This window comes from Lates calcarifer, linkage group LG14, assembly GCF_001640805.2.
Source record: "Lates calcarifer isolate ASB-BC8 linkage group LG14, TLL_Latcal_v3, whole genome shotgun sequence".
NCBI lineage: Eukaryota > Metazoa > Chordata > Actinopteri > Centropomidae > Lates > Lates calcarifer.
Window position 1 is genome coordinate 7,338,643 of NC_066846.1, and position 19,473 is coordinate 7,358,115.

At 41.6% G+C, this 19,473-nt stretch overlaps 1 protein-coding gene across 1 annotated transcript in view; it reads right to left on the minus strand.

The window, feature by feature from the left end:
• The window catches only part of svep1 (sushi, von Willebrand factor type A, EGF and pentraxin domain containing 1), a 92,450-nt gene that overhangs the window by 27,115 nt on the left and 45,862 nt on the right, over positions 1-19,473 (minus strand). Inside the window, 10 exon segments of the mRNA XM_018705129.2 lie at positions 17-208; positions 624-755; positions 3,690-3,797; positions 5,169-5,298; positions 5,618-5,736; positions 9,089-9,283; positions 11,386-11,565; positions 14,022-14,201; positions 15,317-15,437; positions 15,439-15,476. Coding sequence (XP_018560645.2) covers positions 17-208; positions 624-755; positions 3,690-3,797; positions 5,169-5,298; positions 5,618-5,736; positions 9,089-9,283; positions 11,386-11,565; positions 14,022-14,201; positions 15,317-15,437; positions 15,439-15,476 — 1,395 coding nt within the window.

The following is a 19,473-nucleotide window of genomic DNA, read 5'->3' on the forward strand; positions in this document are numbered from 1 at the left end:
GCACAGCAGAGCTTACCTGAGCAGTCGGGTCTGTCTGGAGAGTACGGCGGCTCCCATACGCCGTTGTTGGGGCAGAAGTAGCTGTGCACTGCATCCTGAGTGAAGCTGTAGCCGTCCTTACAGCGAAGAGTACAGTTAATGCCCTCCTCCTCTTCAGAGCAAATGAACTCTCCATTCACTGGGACATACGGCTGCTCACAGGTTGTCCCTGGACAGGCAAAAATATAACACTTCTATGGTTTGTTCACACCTGAGCACATAAGTAAAATTCTGGTACGCAAGTACTAATTTTATATAATTAATCACAACAAATATCATTTTATTAAGTTCATCCCTGGACGATGATATGCTGTGAATACATATTAAGCTCTACCATGGTCCTGGAACAACAACATTTTATTCCTCTTTACAGATGCTTGAAAAAGAATAACATTAACACATACATGACAGATAAAACTAGAGACAAAAAAATATCCTTACCCTTATACCCTAGTTGAGCACAGTAAATGGTGGACAATCAGTATAAATGTTGTTGATATACTAAGGAAGTAAAATATTTACACAAATTCACAGTGCATTTATATAACAGGATTCAGTGCGTGCTGTTTCAGTCAGTTGTGTACCTTGTACGGTGATGGTGAGGTTGCAGATGCGGCTGTTTCCAGCAGCGTCAGTAGCAGTGTACTGGACCAGAGTCTCTCCTACTGGGAACAGAGAGCCTGGAGCCTTGCTGCTGGTTACCATGAGGCGGCCACCTGAGAGAGACAAACATTACAAAATTTCAAACACATATCAATTGTGAGTGCGAAACAACATCATCATGATACTGTTTTTATACTTTTATTGCTTATTGGCATGTGACATTTTGTATAATAATATAATATTCCTTGACCTATGCGCAAATATTGTAGACAGTGATTTTGTCCAATTACAGGGATGTCCAGTGAAAGTGCTGGAGGATAACTGTCAAATGTAAAAGATGAAATAAGCCTGATTTGTAACATTTCTCAGTTGCTTTTGGAAGAACAATATTTTTCCAAGTTAAGAACCTTTTCCTGAGTCAAAAGTGTTACTCCAGTTAACCTACAGAGGGCAGTCTTGGCTTTACTCCAGTTTCCAGGACTAAATGAGTCACTCTCTGTAAACCATAGAAGCTATGTTAAACTATGATATGTTGACATATGAATAGTGACTCTGGGCATCACATGGCAGCAGAACAATCCACCTCTGGGGACTGAAGAGGAAAATTTCTACAGTCTGGATGGTTTAAAAAAAAACAAAAAAAACTGAATGTGCAGAGAGTGATGGATAGTTCTTTGGGAGAGGCAGCAGTGATGAGAGGAGTGTATGAGTGTGTGTGATACTGTGGGCCTTGACTGCAAACTGACACAGGTTGTGAACAAAAAAGCTGTGAAAACATCTGCACTGTGTGAGACACAGACGGGATTAAAAACAAAAGGAGAAGGTGGGAAAAGTTGAGTGAGTGACCTTTCATTTCACTCGCATCCACCTCCTCCATTAACGGTAGTAACGTCGTTCCAACAGGGCTGACACACGTCTGGTCTGCTGGAGTCTGGTGTCTCCCCTTATATATAGCCTGTGTGTGTGTGTTTGTATGTGTGTGTGTGTGAGTCCAGAGTCGTGACTATATATAGCTCTGGCATCAGGGTGTGGGCCTGGAAAAACAAAACACTGACGTCGAAGCAGCGCTGTGTTGACGTCGTGCGGCCCGAAGCAGCCGCAGCAGCCTGTTATTACAGTGTATGTGTGTGTGTGTGTGTGTGTGAGTGTGTGAATGTGTGTGCGATAGGGGTGCACCTCTGCAGACAGGTGGGGAACAAACCCTTTGGGACCTCTGTGAGTTTGAGGTCTGTGTTTGCGTGCCTGCCTAAGTTTGTGAACACACACAAACGCATATGTGAGCAGTGTTCGTGTGATTTATTTGTGCGTATGTGGAGCCAGTGAACTACATAGGTCAGGCTGTGGACTGGATCCCTGGAGAAGTCTGGTTTGTTGTCTGTCACCACCACGGCTGTTTGGGTACAGCTAGTGCGCCAGGAGAAAGCCAGCCAGCTCTACGTTATTTAGTCTATTTGGCAGAATGGCCTTGATGCACTCCTTTATAACAGGACCGGTCTGAATTGCTTAACATCAGCGTGATGAGTGTGGCAGGGTGGTCCATGAAGTTAAACCCTGCACCACTGGAACAATTTTAAAAGACTGTTAAAGCTTTTAGGATTTTTACAGGTAAATGAGAGTCCATTACATTTGAGCCAAATGAGTTCCTACAATGCTGATTAAGCCTATCAGCGCCAGGTAAATCTCACAGTATCCCAGAGTTTTAAGTCTGGTGTCTGTGGCAACATTCCTGCACTGACGCACTGGTAGCTTTACGTCAACCAGCAATGACTGGTTTGCCAGAGCTGAAGAGGGGAGCAACCGCAGCGACAGAGAGGCAGCAGGCTACAGGAACTAGGAGTATGGTGAAGCCTATGACAGAAAAACCTAGGAGGGATTCAAGAAAATTTTCTTCTGTTCCACATATGAAAGAAAATCGGTGTTCAGAGGAAGGATTACAGTATGAAGAAGGAAGCTAAGACAAATACAGATTGTAATTACTCTCACTGCCAGATGGGGAGACAGAAGTTCCACACTGCAGGCTTAAGTAAAAATACTGTCAAACATAAAAGCTGTGTTGTGCTGCCCCAAAATGATTTTGAGTAAAACTAAAGGTAGGCGTTGAATCACAAGGTAGTGGAAGTTCCTGAGGAAGTTATTAAATTACTAGCTGCAGTTACTTAAGAGATGAGGATTTCATATGTAAAACATGATAAATGAGACTTGGGACCTCGTGGACTTCAACGCACAAATTTTGCTCACACATTAATTCATCAACAAACACATTAAAGGACACTGAAAAGGGTCATTCTTCTTACTGAATACTTGTGTCTATATAAAAATGCTGAACCTCTGCTGAACCAGCTGTGAACTAAATCAATATTTTGTCTGTGGATGTACTTCTGGAATGTTTAGCTTAACAAAGACAGTGATTAATACCGAGATCTACTGTGTATGGCAGCCGCTCTGATAAAGAAAACAAAGAAAAAAAATTGACAAGCAATTCAAAAACATTTAACTCCCATATGAGTGAAATACTGTGTATGGATGTATAATCATATAAATGACTGTGAAAAATGGATGGAATGAGTGCACATTCCCACAAAGGAACATTTTTCATAGCAAAAACACCTGCTTCTCTCTGCTGCCTCCGTCTGTTTTAACATTAATGACATTAACAGGCATTGTAACAACTTCATCGGGCCGCTAGTCCTTTTCTCTCTCTATCTGTCTTAAACACACACACACAAATGAGGCATTCATGCACACAATTACAATCCACCCTCTATGTCCAGTGTCTCTCACCATCATTCACACACACACACACACACACACACACACACACACACACACACACACACACACACACACACACACGCACACACATACACACAGACTTACAGAGGCACAGAGCCCTCTTCTGATCCCCTTTTTTCCCAGTCACCCAATGGAAAAGATCCTGTTTAACCATCATCAGTGGAGGAAGAGGAGGGTGGAGTGGAGTGGAACAGAGGAGCAAAAGAATAAACCATCTACTGAAGCTGCCGTCTGAGAACGGCGACCAGACATACCTGAGTTGTCGGAAAACTGTGGCACCTCCCAAACGACCGCCGTCTCCCCGTCTGTGGCCTGGACCGTGGGCGGCGACCTGCACCTGTCAATCACTGGAGGCTCCGTATCTAGGAGGGGATATAAGGTTTGTTAACAGGATGTGTGATGACCAGATAAGCAGATGGTGGAGCACACAATAAAAAACAGAACATTTGTGAACATTAAACATATCAATAACAGCCATTTAACATCCACCGGCTGCAAAAGCAATCAAACCTGTAATCTCAGCCATGTGCAGGTAAAAAAAAAAGCATTGTACAGTTTGAACACATAAACACACAACTGCTCCCAAGACTGGAATATATTATAACAATATTAGAGAAACACAGTTGGGAGCAGTGTGCTGCGCTGTGATCTGACTTTTTCGATGCAGCAGTACAGAGTGTCAGAGGGCACCGCTTAAACACATGTCTCTAATAAAAAACCACAACGTTCCACCACCATAATAACATATGGAAATGTTCACGGCTACCATGCTTGAGGTTTTTCCCCCTGACTGCTGTGATTATTGAGCGGTTGACACGGGACACCCCTGTTTTTCACTCGCTACAGTAACACTATTTGGCACCTGCTGGGGCCGGACAGACTCCCTCTCTGCTGAGTACATCAATTAAATCGCGGATTTACATTGAGTGACAGAAGTGAGCTGCAGCAGAGGGGTGGGCTTTAGTAGATGGGGTAACAAACAGGCCAGGAGGTAGGATTTGCACGGGTGGATAGAGGCTGGAGGCCACTGGTTTGAACCTCACCAAGGCAACAGACTGCACACATTGTTATTTTTCTATTGTAATTTACTGTTCAGAGGCCTTCATTAGACCTTTATTAGAGCATTACAGCCCTGGGTTGTCAGCACTGCCATGAAAAAAATAAATGTTAATAACAAAAAGTCATCTAAAAAATATTTCATATGTATACAAAGCAGCTCAGCTGTGTGTACTTCAGCCAGTAGTTGCAGGGAGAAAGACAAAACACAGCTCAAATAGCTGACGTCACTGTTATCAGGGAGACGCCTCGCTTCATTAGACGTCTACATATCTTTTTATGAAGTCTTTAAAGCCAGTATGTGCAGAATAATAATGCGATTACAGCATCTTTCAAATTATCCTGATGGAATAAGTTTTCATTTTGTAAAAAACTGGTGCAGTCTTTGTGCTGAGACACAACCAATAATGGGATATTTACTCTGAATTTTACATTCTACAGATGTTTGTTGTCTTTACATCTATATCAGTTAATGTTTGTCTTTGTAATTAATGACATTCTCGAGAAGATATGACGGTGATCCAAGTATATAAAAGGCCAAGTGGAACTGTGGATGAATCATGAATAGCCTGCAGTGTGAATGAAGTATTTCCCCCTCTCTCACTAAAATAGGCCATGGAAGCCATATGCAGCATCCATTGTTTGCTTTGATGCAGTCTCCAGGAGGATGAGCTCACCGATGACTGTTACTGTAAAGGAGCAGTTGGCCTGGTTCCCGGAGCGGTCGGTTGCGATGTAGGTGATGGTCTCTTTTCCGATGGGGAACAGCTGAGGAGGAGAGTAGACTGGCTTCACCTGCACCACCACCTGGAGGAGTGAGAGACAGTAAATACGAAGAAAAAGAGACTCTGAACTCAGAACTGGAAACCAGAGTCTTGTGACTCCATGTGCCCTAACCTCTTCATGTGGACACAAGTGTAAGTTTTCCTACATATATTGTTTGATTTTGAAGGATTTATACAAGTCTGAAGAGGTAAATGTATCCAAAATGTATCATGAAATTGTTTTTTGAAAGAGGTAAGAAGTCTTTTAAGTCATTTTGTGATGCCTGTATGATGGGCATATTACACGTTTTTCTGATGGAAATCTTTTGACATCAACTGCCTATCAATATTCAATATCCAACCTCTTCTTTAGAGTTATCAGTGGCATTTGGGACGTTCCAGCTGACGTTGGCGGTTCCACGTCGCTCATCTGTCTCTGCAACAATGTCTGCAGGGCACTGGATCCATGGTGGTTCAGCATCTGAAGAGACAGTTTACATTTTAGAGACGAGAAACTGCAGACGCTTAAACCGACTCCAAATTTAATTACAATTTAAATTAGATTCAAATATTGCAGATGTTCGTCAATCATACACTGTATACACTGACGTCAGCCTGCTCCGCTTGTTATCACTGAGGGAGTAGGTGTGTGATGTCATCTGACCCCTGACCTCTTTAATCACAACACGTCACACACTCATTACTGGTCATTACTGAATCAAAGAGAGAGAGTGCACAACTGTCGCTGTTCCAACAAGACCAGACCCCACTGATGCTACATTTTTAGACTATGTGATTGTAACTCTCTTATCTCTGTCCATCCATTACCTCAACAACAGGCCACAATGGTGGAACATAGGTTAAAAGAGAAATTACTTTATGTGCTTTATGTCATTGTCAAAACAGTTGGGCTCATGGAAAAGCAAACTTCATCTCAGATAAATTATATATTTTTTGGCCTTGATAATCATAAATCTGAATCACAAACCCAGTGTGTGAGGAAGTTGCTCATGTTAACAACTACTACAGTAGACTACAGCAATGACATGTTTTAATTCTGACATTAAGCTGTTTGGGTAAATCAGAGAGAATAACTGAGGGTAAAGTGGATTTTTTAAAAGTCTACTTTCCTTGAGATCAACATCTGGAGCTTAAATCTTATCAGTCCCAGTAGACCGCTGTTGAGTTCCTGTTTAAGTGACGCTTGTACATGAGCTAAGTGGTGTATTTTGCTAGCAGTCAACACATCAATAGTCCTGGTCTTTATTAGTAAAATGAGCTATTATGTTTGGTATGGTAATCCAGTAAATGTGTGCATCAAAGGCTGGTTGTCTCTCACTCTTTTTAATGTGGGAAAAGGCTGTAAAAAGTGATCTGAATAGCTGCTTATGTTTTTTATTGTTTGTGATGTTTTACAAACTATTCACAATTTAAGTATTGACCCTTGACCCCTCTGAAGTAAGGAAGGTAAACAGCACGGTTTGACTTGAGAAAAACCTGAGGAAAAGTTGCTCTGAGTGCATGTTTGTTGTTGCACCTGTACTAAATAGGATTTATTAGTTATGAGGTTGAGGTAAGCCCAGAGTTGTTTCAACAAACGACCTCACAGATTCCATTTATTAGCTTACTGTTCTGCAATGAGCTTTTGTAACAGAGTTCAAGTCAAGAGTCAATCACATATTCAGATATTTCCAACAGCCTGGTTATCTTGAAAAGGAAAATGTGCAACACATCCACATTTGAGGCTAATTAGAGATTTTAAGAGCCACATAAATGGAAGAGGTACAAAAATGCAGCCTCTGACCTGGGATTAAAAGGAATAAAATGTTGATCTACTGTATTTACTGCCATGTATGGCAATAGGCAAAAAACAATGGGAATGGCAGTCACATAAAGATTTGACAAGTGTGTCTGCGAGGTCTCAGACAAGCAGACAGAGTCGGGCTGCAGGAAAATGAAAACTGAATCCTCTCACTTTCATTAAAACTGACTCTCAGATTTTCTATTTGTTCCAGCGGAAAACATCTTGGACAGAAGCCCTCTCAGAATGAAGCATGGTATTGTTGGAAAAACAATGTTATATTAACGTCTACCTGTTTTGGCTGATGGCAAGTCACCAGCCACCATGACCCTTGGAAGAAACAGTTTCTTCCTTTGTCTCATTCTCTGTGCAGCATGTTGTAATAATGTGAAGCCAGCACAGTTCAGTTCAACTCAGTTCAAGCCTTCAATAAATGAGCAAAACCTCCAAGAGTTGAATCTCCCATCGATCGACAGTGGTCACGCCTGTTGCATTGTGTAAGAGAGCTGTTCCCATCTGGACCTGATGACCCATCTGCTTAGGCATCTATTTCTGCTAAACACTAACACACTTAGCTCCAATCAGCCTCATTCATCTTCATAACAGAGAGAGGATATTTCACTTTGGGTGTCATCAGCATGAAGTGAGAAGCGAAAGAAGGCAGAAGCTCACAAAGAACACTTTTAACTTTCTAACAACTTTCGCTTTCTTCATCTCCTCAAAATGTGCCGCCCATATTGCAGCACTCCCTCTTTATTCTCTCTATCGAATCCACATTTTCTCTTTTATTTTCTATGTGCTTGAGAGGATCAGAAAAACTCATCTTCTCTCTGCCATACCATTATAAAATACCTAGATATGACTCATCCCTCCCCTCTCACCTCTCTGTCCACCCTATTTCTCCATTTGTTTTCATTTTTATGGCACCTCTTCCTTTGCTTAACGACAGCAGTTCCTTCATTAGTAAACGAGGAATGGAAAATGGGGGGATTGAGGACATTTGAGGGGAGGCAGGCGCAGCCGCTCTGCACCACCTGTTTCACCTGCGAGGCATCTGGAGGGCTGCAGCCTATTATAATGATCTCCAGAGCCCAGTCAGAGTGGAGGGGAGAGACATGCGAGCTCGGACATGGTATGGTTTGAGTTAGTGACCCGAGGCCTGCTTCAAAATGGGGTTAGCACCATTCTCACCATTCACAAAGCAGAGAAAAATGCGAGAGGGGGAACAGAGAATGGAAAAAAATCTCCCTCCAAGTTTCCTGCTGTTTTCTTTTTATATCTTCCTCTCCTTTTTCTCCACATATTCTCTATCTTTCTTTTTTTTATTTTTTTAGCTCTTTTAACAATCCGTCTTTTTCTGCCTTGCAAATAAACTCACACATTACAAGTGTCATTCAGCACTGGAACATTAATTGAATCTTCCATATTCCAGCAGCCATACTGAACTTACAAACAACTTAATGGTGGAAAACTACTGGCAGAGCTAATACAGCCAAAGAAGACCAGTTCAAGTTTTAATTAAATCCATCGATCCATGCATAATTATTTTTCTCTAATTCAGTCTTATCCTGCTGTGGGGGAATTCATACAGCACTTTGGGAAATACCCTAATTAGCTTTTTGTTCTTTGTATTCCTTTTAGTGTACATATTAAACAAACAAGATATAAAATGTTAAAACTGGGCTTTAGAAGTATTAGTAAGCACAAATTTGGAGAGAGCCAGGCTAGCTGTTTGCCCCTGCTTCCAGTTTTTATGCTAAGCTAATTGCTGCCCAGCTCCATTTCATATTTAGTGCACAGATATGGGACTGATATAACTCTTGGCAAGAATGAGAATAACTATGTAACTATAACTATAAGAATAACCTCAACTTCACCTCCACCTGCCCCAGTAGTGTCTTCACCTCAAAATATTTCACATCCTAGTTTTCACTTTTTTTTTTTTTTTTGACAGCTCATTCCCTGATCACGACCTCTGACCTCAGAGCTAAACTTCCTCTTTTTACACACACATACACACACTCTGCGTCACCTGTACAGACAGCTTTATGGACATTGGCTGTCCAGTTCCCTGAAATCATGCACGCCGCCTTCCTGTTTCCCTGGAGATTGTAGCCTTGACGACAGGTGAGAAGGCAAGCGGAGCCCGGCGACACTGTCCTCCTCATGCAGGCAGGGGGCGACACTAAGATGTTCTTCTGAGGCACGATGGGGGGACAACGCACCTCTGCAGAGAGAGTGAGAGAGACCAAGAGATGAATCTGACATCTGATGATGTTTATGTTGTTCCTTGAAAAATATCTGTTGAGAAAAAACTCTCAGGTCCCACATCTAATAACTTTTCTTATCAATCATTATTAGAAGTAGTTAACAAGGTACTACTAGTACTGCAGTAGGAGTTTGGGAATTTATTGTCCATTACTGACATTAGTCTTGCTGCAGGAAAAAAAATCTACTGAGTATTTGAAGATAAGGCCAGCAAAAGCAGAACAGACAAACAGAGAAAAAACCTCTTTCAAGATCATGAGCATGTTTCCTGTGTTTTACCCGAATGTGATAAAAATCTTTCTTTGAGCAGGCTCCACTATAAATGCCAACAATAAAAGTATTTTCAGAGTGTGTGTGTATCAGAAACTGGCACAAAAACAACAAACATTTGGCCGGAAATCAACCTAAGAAAGTACTGACCACAGGACTCGTACACTGGAGGCTTTTTATGCACTTTTGGGATGCAGGCTCATGTGGTTTTAACTTGATGATGGATAGATCATTGTCATTCTCTCCCTTTAGCTGTAAGAGCTATCAAGGGAAACCTCACTGAGAGGGAGATTTCAATCAGATGAAAAAATATCTCTACATCCTCTCAGGGCGATCCCGTTTCACCACAGTGCAAACAAACACTAAAACAAACCACTCAGCTGCAACAGCAGCCCACAGAGCCCTCTTAGCTGTGTTAAAGAGGTAACGACAGTCTGTGGGCAAACACTGAGATGGTCAAACAAACAAGCTGCAGCTCAGTCAGAGCACCGGGGAGAAGGAGATGGTAGTTATCGATAAACCGAGAGAGTTCTCCGGAAACGGACCGGCTGGGTGTTTTAAATAGAGCAGCTAGCTGGTTGGTTGGAAGTGAGTCAGCACAGGCTCAGAGCAATAAGGCCGGAGGTTTGTGGCTAAACACTCTCACACTGTCCCTTTTTTGTGTGTTGGTGTGCCTGACCTGGGTGCTCTCTGTGGTGGGCATGAGTGTGTGCAACTATTTTAACTTAACTATCAGTTTTGAAGTGTGTGGGCGCATGTGTATATGTGGTGACTGTAGCTTTGCGATGAGAAAGCAGATGTATCCCTCTGCAGATGATGATGTAGTGCAGCTCTGTGCAAATACACACCATATGTTTAACCACTGTGCCTGTGTGAGTGTATGTTCTCATGTGTGTTTACATATGTGTGTAAAAACCACATGTTTTTACACAGAAATATCCAGATCATGTGTTATTTTAGAGTCAGTCATTTGATAAATTATCTCTCTGTTTTTTCAGCCAGGCAGCATTCAGTAACCGATAATAACAGTAACAGATAATATGAGCTTACAGTTAAATACAGTCAGGCCGCAAGAAAGATGTGCTGTTAGAGAGAGCTGTGTGTTTGAGTGAATGCAGGGCTGCGTAATTTATCATGGAAAATAGTGCAAATTGAATAACCAAATAAAGAAATCTAATTTAACTCTACAGATGAGGGAACCACAAGAATTTAGGATGAAGACGTTACAGATGAAAACAAAGAAATAGTGGTTCAGATATATGAATTCCCTTGGGCAGGACTTTAATAGAGAGATTCAACTGAGAGGAAACTGTGACCCAGTGTCTTCTGGCAGATTTCTATTAGGATGTTTGGCCAAAATGGCCAAATACGATAAACATATATTACTTAAAGCTCTCATATAAATTAGCCGTTCAACAGTATATTGCCAAAAACAAGACATACAATGCGTCACCTCAATAAACTGTGGTTGCAAAATGATTGACAGCACAAAACAGACTGAGTGTCTCTCTTTACAATACAAACAAATAATGCAGCTATGCTTCAATTAAGATGTGATGACTGTTTCTTTCCCCTTCACCTTTGTGAGTGCAGTTATCATGAACAGGACTGTGGTGCTTTTCCAATGTCTTTTTTACTCTTGCATTACCACTTGGCTCAAATAAGGGTTTGGCGTTTCTTTACCACACACAGGGAAAAGGCACCTTGTGCCATTTTGAACCAGAATCTTTTTGTCTTTTCCAGATGTAACACACAGGGTAAGATAGTGGTTTGGGTGTGATGAAGGCTTACCCACACACCGAGGTTGGGGTCCACTCCACTGAGAGTTGGCCTGGCAGGTGAGTCTGAAGTCCCCCTCTAGCCTGTAGCCTCGCTCACAGCCCACCTGACACTCCGCCCTGTAGGAGGCGCCGCCATCGCTGCACCTCAGGAAGCCGTGCTGGGGCCGAGTGAGGGGCGGGCAGGAACGTACTGCGGGTCGGAAAAAATAAACAGATCAGGAAAACAGACACAAAACACATATTGTTATGGTTTAAAGGACCCATGGCTTGTGTTGTTATTGTTTATGTCTTTACCTCTTGTTATTTGTGAGTGTTTAACTTGTATCAAATTTGTGTTTGTGACTGAAACACCAGTTTCCTCAGATAACCATTCTGCCAAGTCAGAAGAACTTACCCGGCTGTTTCTCAAAGTAAGGCTGCATAAACAATGAACTGAGTATGGTGTCATTTTTCAAGGACACTGCGCTCTTACTATACCTCCCAACCACTGCTGCAACTGGGTTTTGCCTCACGTTCAGTAGCCTACTGATGCTCCTGTACCCATTTCATCTTTATGAAATCTCACAATCTGCTTTTGTACTTGTTCAGGGAATTCTTTACTATGTGGATCCATGCTGTCTTACACACAACCTGGGCCAAAACTGAGGAAGCTGTGGTGTTAACAAGTTATTTGATAACCTTGCTTATGCAATCAGGCTTTAACTGGAAATCAAATTTGTACTCACTTTTGTTAGGTTGTACTTTGGGGCCCATATATTTCGATGTTGTCTCTCTAACCTGTTAGTTTTTAATTAGACATAAAGTGAATATCCTACACTTCAACTTAAAATTTATATTATAGTTCATCATGTCTGTGATATCAGTTTTATACTGTAAATCTGACTTGGTGTGACTCAGCAAACCCCACCTGTGTGCCTCTCTGAGACAACGAAAACAAATTAAAAACGTATGTATTATTAATTTATGGTTTAAAATGCTTTTCAACCAGGTTTGAGGAATAACTGATCAGCCCAGGTACTGTATATAAGTTACAAGAGAGGAAAAAGCAGTAAATCAACTGCAGGAATGCACAACACTATATCATCTTTAGCTATAACTTGGGACCTATCATTTAACCCAAAGCGTGAAAGTCCCTAAGAAATAAAAGAAAAAATCCTGTGTGTCTGTTCTGAGTTATGCTGAGGTCTAGAAAAGGGTGTGTAGTGTGTTATTTCTCATCACCACCCATAGACAGACAGGCACTTCAGAGGAGACCCCCTCCCTCAGGGCTTAACTAGCTGGGAGGTCCTACAATATGTGGCAAAGGCTAGACTTAGTGTAACACATACAAGCAGACATATGCACACACACTCAGAAAATATATACCCAAAGCCACATACTATAAATCTCCAACACACACCCGTGAATATTCAGTGTCTTGGTATTTCTGTGAGTCACTCTGTTGCTGTCTTTCTGCTCAAACTGGCATTTTCCTCATTAATCTCTTGACCTCTCCAACTCCCTCTTCCTTTCTCTCTCTCCTGTCTCCTTTCTTGAACTCCCTCACAATCTTCTTTCCCTCTGTACAATCGCCTGTCCTTCCTTTCCTCATATCCTCTCTTCCTGTCAGTCTTGCTCTCTCTTTAATTGAATCCTCCCTACCTTTCTTCCTCTCAACATCTGGTCTGGCAGACAGCAGTAGCCTCCCAGTAAATGTGGATCCTTCGCTCAATCTAAACACATATGATCTCAATACATGGCAAGAAATCTTTACGCTCCGACACACGTGCAGTCTCGGCTGCAGAGAAACGGTGCAACAGATCGGCTCCTTATCCTTCAGCTTGATAAGTCGATTTAGTGCTACATAAATGTTTATAAAGGTTTGCAGAGATCAGAGGAGAAGCGGCAGACCCTGAGTGCTTTGATGAAGGTCCCGTAGTTTAATGAGGAATTATATGAGACATGTGGTGCAAAGGAATCTGCTGGGTTTAATCAGACAAGCTTGTATGTTTGTGTGTAATCACTATATGACCTGCGTTGTAAGATACTGTATGCATCATTCAAGAAAATACAAAGTCTGCATGTACGTAACATGAAAATCAGATGTAATAAACAAAACATGTGTCATTTAACATTTAACATGTAACTTATATTTTGAGAAAATCTGGCTATAATTGGAGCTGGAACACAGGATAGCATTCAGTTACTCTAATCAGCAACATAACAAACCAACAAAACACCCTGCATTTCCTCAAGGAGCTCAGTAATCAAGAGGCTTTGCTGCTATTGCGATGATCAACAAGCCTCAGAAGACAAATTATTTGCGATCATCAGCTGCAGCAGCCAAGTAGATATCTGTGCTCGTTTTCCCAGCCAATGTACAGGAGCTTCATTTTTCACAGTTCTGCCTTGTTTTTTTTAATCATGTCTTTATTAGAGAGTCAGCAAAAAAACGATGACAAGAAATGAGGGCGTAGAGAGAGATGAGGAGTAAATTGTTGATCCATTAATCAACAACTTACAAATGAATAGATAATTAAATACTTAAAGTGTCAGCTGAAGCCCTGCTTCTACATCATCTCCTATTTCTGAAGAGAAAGCTGCCAAATCGTTTTTCAATGAGATAAAGTTTCAAGGTTGCTAAGAAAAGACCTGCTTCTTCCTCACCTCTACAGCTGGCAGGTGTCCCTGACCAGGTGCCATCATCCTGGCACAGTCTGATGCTGGTTCCCTGGAGGTCAAAACCGGTCTGGCATCGCACACCACAGGCCGCATCAAAGTTGTTGTTGCATACATTTTGAATGAAAAAGCCATTTTCTGGAGGAAACAGCGCTGGACAGTAAACCACTGGAGGAGAAGAGAAGAGAAGAGAGTGAAATTTCAAAAACAATACTGATGCTGCTGGTAATGGAGTCTGGCTGTGGGACAGACTGGAAAGTTAATGTTCCTGACAAAAAGGATAACAAAGCATGAAAGCAGAAAATTACAGGTTGTCAAACATCACCTCCCCAATCTGCACAGAGGGAGGAAGAGAAAGCACAACGGTGTATGAAACTGATGATTAATGAACATCATTGTGCTCAGATGAACTGCTGTGAGGAAATCACTGGCTCATTCTTTAAGAAATGGGAGGGCCGCTGGAATTACTGGAAGCAGATTCATGATACAGGATGCTCTAATCTCATACTTCTGTGGAGCTGTGTGTTTGCGTTCCAGTTGATTCATCAATGTATCACTACATTTACCAAACCCTCATGGTTTTCTTGGCAGTGTCGGACGTTCCCTGCCCTCACTCCGGGCTCTCGTTGGCCACAAATGCATAGTTCTTCTTTATAGAGCATGCTCACCAGTGTGTTAAAGCCTATGTTGTTTCCTCATTATTACAGCCACATGAGGCCTCAAAGTCTCACAGTTTCCAGTTTCCAACTGGCTCGCCATGACTTGTCATGTACAGAGTGACACAGAGCTGAAGCGTAGATTTAAAAGGAAGAATGTGATCTCCTAACAGAGTATGAGAGGAAATCTGTGAATCAGTGTGATTCTCCGTTTCTTAATTTACCGTATCACTGTCTGTGACCAAGTTAGATTTTATAGGTTCCAAAGCGAATATTTGTCCTCTGTCTTAGATCCCAGCGGACAAATCTCAACTACACATGTTTGTGGAAGCCTGTATTTCTCAGAACTCATTTGTCAGTCAGCCAGTATGACTGGCAATGGCTTTGGCTTTGGATTTTTTTTCCTGATCTTGTCTGAATTTGTTTGGGCAGTGACAATTTTCCCTCTTAATTTCAGCCATAAGGATAACTGCTGCTACCTGTTCAGTTCTGCAAGTTGCCAACTGCTCAGAAAAGTAAAAACAACTTGTTTCTTTTCCTGGGGAAGTCTGCATATGACGACTAGCAGACATAAATGTACACTATGAGTCTGCAGGATAAGCCAGTTAACAGATCAGTCCCTCTTACCCTGGCAGGTCATGCCTACTGGCTGATAGCCTGGCTTGCAGACGCAGTCACTGACAGAGGTGCTCCCAGGCTGGGATGTGTGATGCAGGTCAGGGCAGGGCAGGCAGGTGCTCAGGCCTCCCTGGTGTTCCCTCTGGTTTATAAGTGCCAGGTGGACACGCTGGAGAGAGGAGATATAGTTAGAAACCAGTCCTGAAATTGGTCAGTATAAACGTACTGTATGTGATGTCATGCAGAGGGAAAGACACAAAAAGACAGCTGCATGGAAAGATTGAATGATAGACATGTATAAAAGAAAATTTAGCTGAAATGAAAAACTGTCTCACTACTGCAAGACAGCTAAAAAATCTTCGTGACTGTTACTGAAAAACAGATTTATGAGGAGACTTTGATCATATTCATGTCTGGACATGTAGTGGCGGAAAATGTGGCAAAAAATGACAATGATCTCACTGGCTAGGTAGAAAAGACAGCTCAGTTCAGCATCTTAATTATTCCAAGCAGGGGAAAACTGTTTTGTGGCACCGAAAACACCATAGACCATTTTCATTAGAGAGAAATGCAACAATCAAAGAAAGGTTTATGAGCATCTAAAACCAGTTATGGTTCGCATGTAAGCGCACATGGGCTGCATTAGAAAAACCCTTTTGATCACCTGCACGCGCACACGCTCACAGACACACACAGACTTAATACAGTGTGTTTCCCATTAGCATCACCTGAGTCGGATCAGAAGACATGCTGTAAAAATGAAGAAGCAGGGGTCATATGAAGGTCCTCCAACATTCTTTCATTCACCATCAGTCAACCTATAAAAACCAGTCAGTGCATCACTTGTGTTGCAGAGGAGTGAAAATGAATGACTGAATCCATCACATGGGTCTTATCAGGGTTTAAAGGTTACTTTCACATGGGACTGTTCATAAATTACAGATTACTTGATTAAAAGTGCGATCGCTGATGTCATTCGCTGTAATATTTTCAGTGACGTCACTTTATCCCCTGATATCCAGTGATCTCTTAAATTAACCACTTTAAATTATCTCCAAAATTCAGTTTATGATTATTGGTATTATGTTATTACCAGGGACAACAGCCCTTATCAGTCATTACATGGGCAGTTTCACACAAGCAATTTGATGTGCTGACAATTCCCATAATTCACAGCGATTACTGCTGCACTTAGGAGGGTAAAACCTTTATCAGTTGCTACCCAAACTCTTAACAATTTTCCTCTGTGTTGGTTTGGTTCTTGTGTATCCACATTGCTTTAAAAGGAAGCTTTTCAACCAGCAAAAACACATTACAGCCACAATATCTTTGATGACTGCTGTTGTTAACATGACTCACACCAACTCATTCACCATCACATTCTCAGTCATAGTTAAAGAAAACTCTCTGGAATTATTGCAGAATTACTTGGTGATAAATATTTGTGATCACTCAACATGAATACATGTTCAAACACATTTGAGAACAATTAAAATCGTTTATTTTGTAATCGTTTATCAACATTTTAGCACCGTCCTCTCTATAAAATGTTTTCTGACTCACTTTCATGCACAGGGCCCACATATGACGTAGGTTTACTGAGATCGTGTTCAAGTGCGTCTGACACTGTAGCTCCACACACATTACTGCTAAACCACAGAATTACACTGTGTCATATCACATGAGTACCAAATTAAGGAAATCTGTTAACAGATTACAGTTGTCATTTCTTTCCTGGGTGCCGCTCTGTTACTCACGCCATAGCTTATTCAAGTGAATCCAAGTGTTGTTTGCATTAATTGGAAAAACAAACCCGTATAATATTGACTGCGGCAGTTTCCGAATCAAAACAGGCTCCAGAGGAAAGGGAGTTTCAGACGGCCTCTTAGACAGTTTAATTTGGTGCCATGCACTTCAAATGAGAAAATCGTAAACTCTCTTGACCCACACCCACACACATCATTTAAACACATTTAATAAATAAAAGAAAGATGCAGAAAAACTTGTATCCTATTGGGATATGAATGGATTCAAAGCCCTTTACTGTTAGCAGCAGGATAAATAACGAGCTTAATAATATTTCAGGACATTTAAAAGGTTATAATATCACTTACTGTCACTGGCTTTGTTTGTTCAAAGCAGTTCAGAGGTATCCAGTTTAGTAAACAGTCGAACACAAACATTTAACAAGCACGTTCAATTATAAGCAGTACTGTAGGTGCTACAGAGCATCCACAGTTCTAATATTCTTCACAACTCATTTACTCGTCGCTACGCCAGAGGCCAGGTGTGAATTTCCATTGCTGAGCCAATGCCAGCCTGGCCTCTCTCACCACACTCACGCTCCCTCCCTTCCCTCTCAGCTGAAACCCAGCGGCAGGTCAGCCAGGAGATGTTAACCGACTGTAAAGCAAGCAAAGGCTGCTGGCACTAAAACGCACCCAGTAACCCACATCAAATACACACACAGGCAGGAAAACCATGTGGTATACCTGTTCTGGTGCAGACAGCATGTGTGTGTATGTTGTCAGTCAGCCTGTCTGCAGTTTTGCATTTGATAACAAAAGCAGCAACTTCTCCATCCTGTGTCTTTTAAACTCAGAGGAGGGATCTTACATAAGACGGGACGACAGCTAAAAGTGTCCCCTCTGTTCAAGTGCTCGGGAATCTGTTTTACAGCTTCATTTAAGGTTTACAGGAAACCTAGTTATTTTTAATGTGAATAATAATTCACCCGGAGCGCAACAGTGGGAACACTGTATCGAAAAAATATAAAGTTTCAATTCCTGGCATGTCGCATGTGCTGGCAGGTAGAAATGTACACAGACAGATGCATCGTCACACACAGAAACACACACACCCACACACAGAGTGTAGAAAGCCCAGACTCGGCTTCTGGCTGCTCGAGTCGGGACAAAAGGAAGGAGGGATGAACAGGAAGAGATAAATGATGACAGAACAAGGACCCATGAATGTAAAATGAAACGGAAAAGCTGGAAGGTGAACGTGGAGAAAACTGCGCAAATTCCCTTTAAAATGTATCACTGCTCCATGACTTCAGCCAGAAGACAGACCCCATACTGAAGCTAATTGTGTTTGGACCCTGCGCTGGTCTGAATTACGCATCAGCCAATAGTCTCGTTTTGGATCTACTTACTGCCTATGGCTGCGGAGTTAACTCCACTGCACTGTACCCTTCATTTAGAGAGGAAGTGGACCGTCAGCAGCCAAATGACCATAAAACAGAAAGAGCCTGCTGTGTCTGAACTGGCTGTAACTATATGTAGAGACAGCAGCTGGTCAAAGAGAACTACTGTACGCAGTAATGATCTTAGGAAGGGAAAGAACGAGCCTCGAAGATCAGGAGCTATTTATTTAGAGTTACAGCAATATTTGAGCAATCCTAATGAAGTTAAATGACATGTCATAACATCACCAGCTTTAATACTTTCTGAACGACCCTTTGAAAATGATTTTTTCTGAGCGGCAGAGAGAAATATAACTTTAATAAAGGAAGTTATGAGTAGGCCAAATAATAATTTTTGAGAGGAGACAGGGAGATAAGATAAAATGAGTTAGTGAAATGAATGTCTCGATTTTCCAGTAAGGCTTGTCTCTTTCATCACTCCTGCAAACTGACTCCTTTAACCACTGACCTGGGGTCTGCTTTGCCTCCTTTTAAAGCAAAAGTCTGGAAATATTCTGTATTTTATTGTCAACAAATCCCATTAAAAGACCAAAACCAGAGAAGAAATTAATCCTTTTAACCATTATTGCCTGTGTACAGTAGCCAAAGCCTGATATCTAATTTCTCTGTGCTATAGAGCTCCATTGTCTTCAAAAACTATTAAAAACACATCAGTGAACCACACTGTTGTACTGGGTGACATGCGCCTCCTTCATTATGCTAAACTGTAGTTTATTTTAAGTCCATTCCCCATAAACTGTCCTGAAAATCCAAAACAAAACAGCAGTTCCCAGAGTAAATGACTCAACCTTTTTTAAAACTTAAATTATACCATGTATTTGTGAGCTGTCTTTAAAGATTTGTGTCTACAGTAGGAACCTGCAGGTTTGGGGCCACAGACACAGCAGGGAAGCTGGAAACTATTTAAAGCCGCACTAATGTATTGTTGGTTTTGGTGCTTTCGTGGACAGTAAGAAAA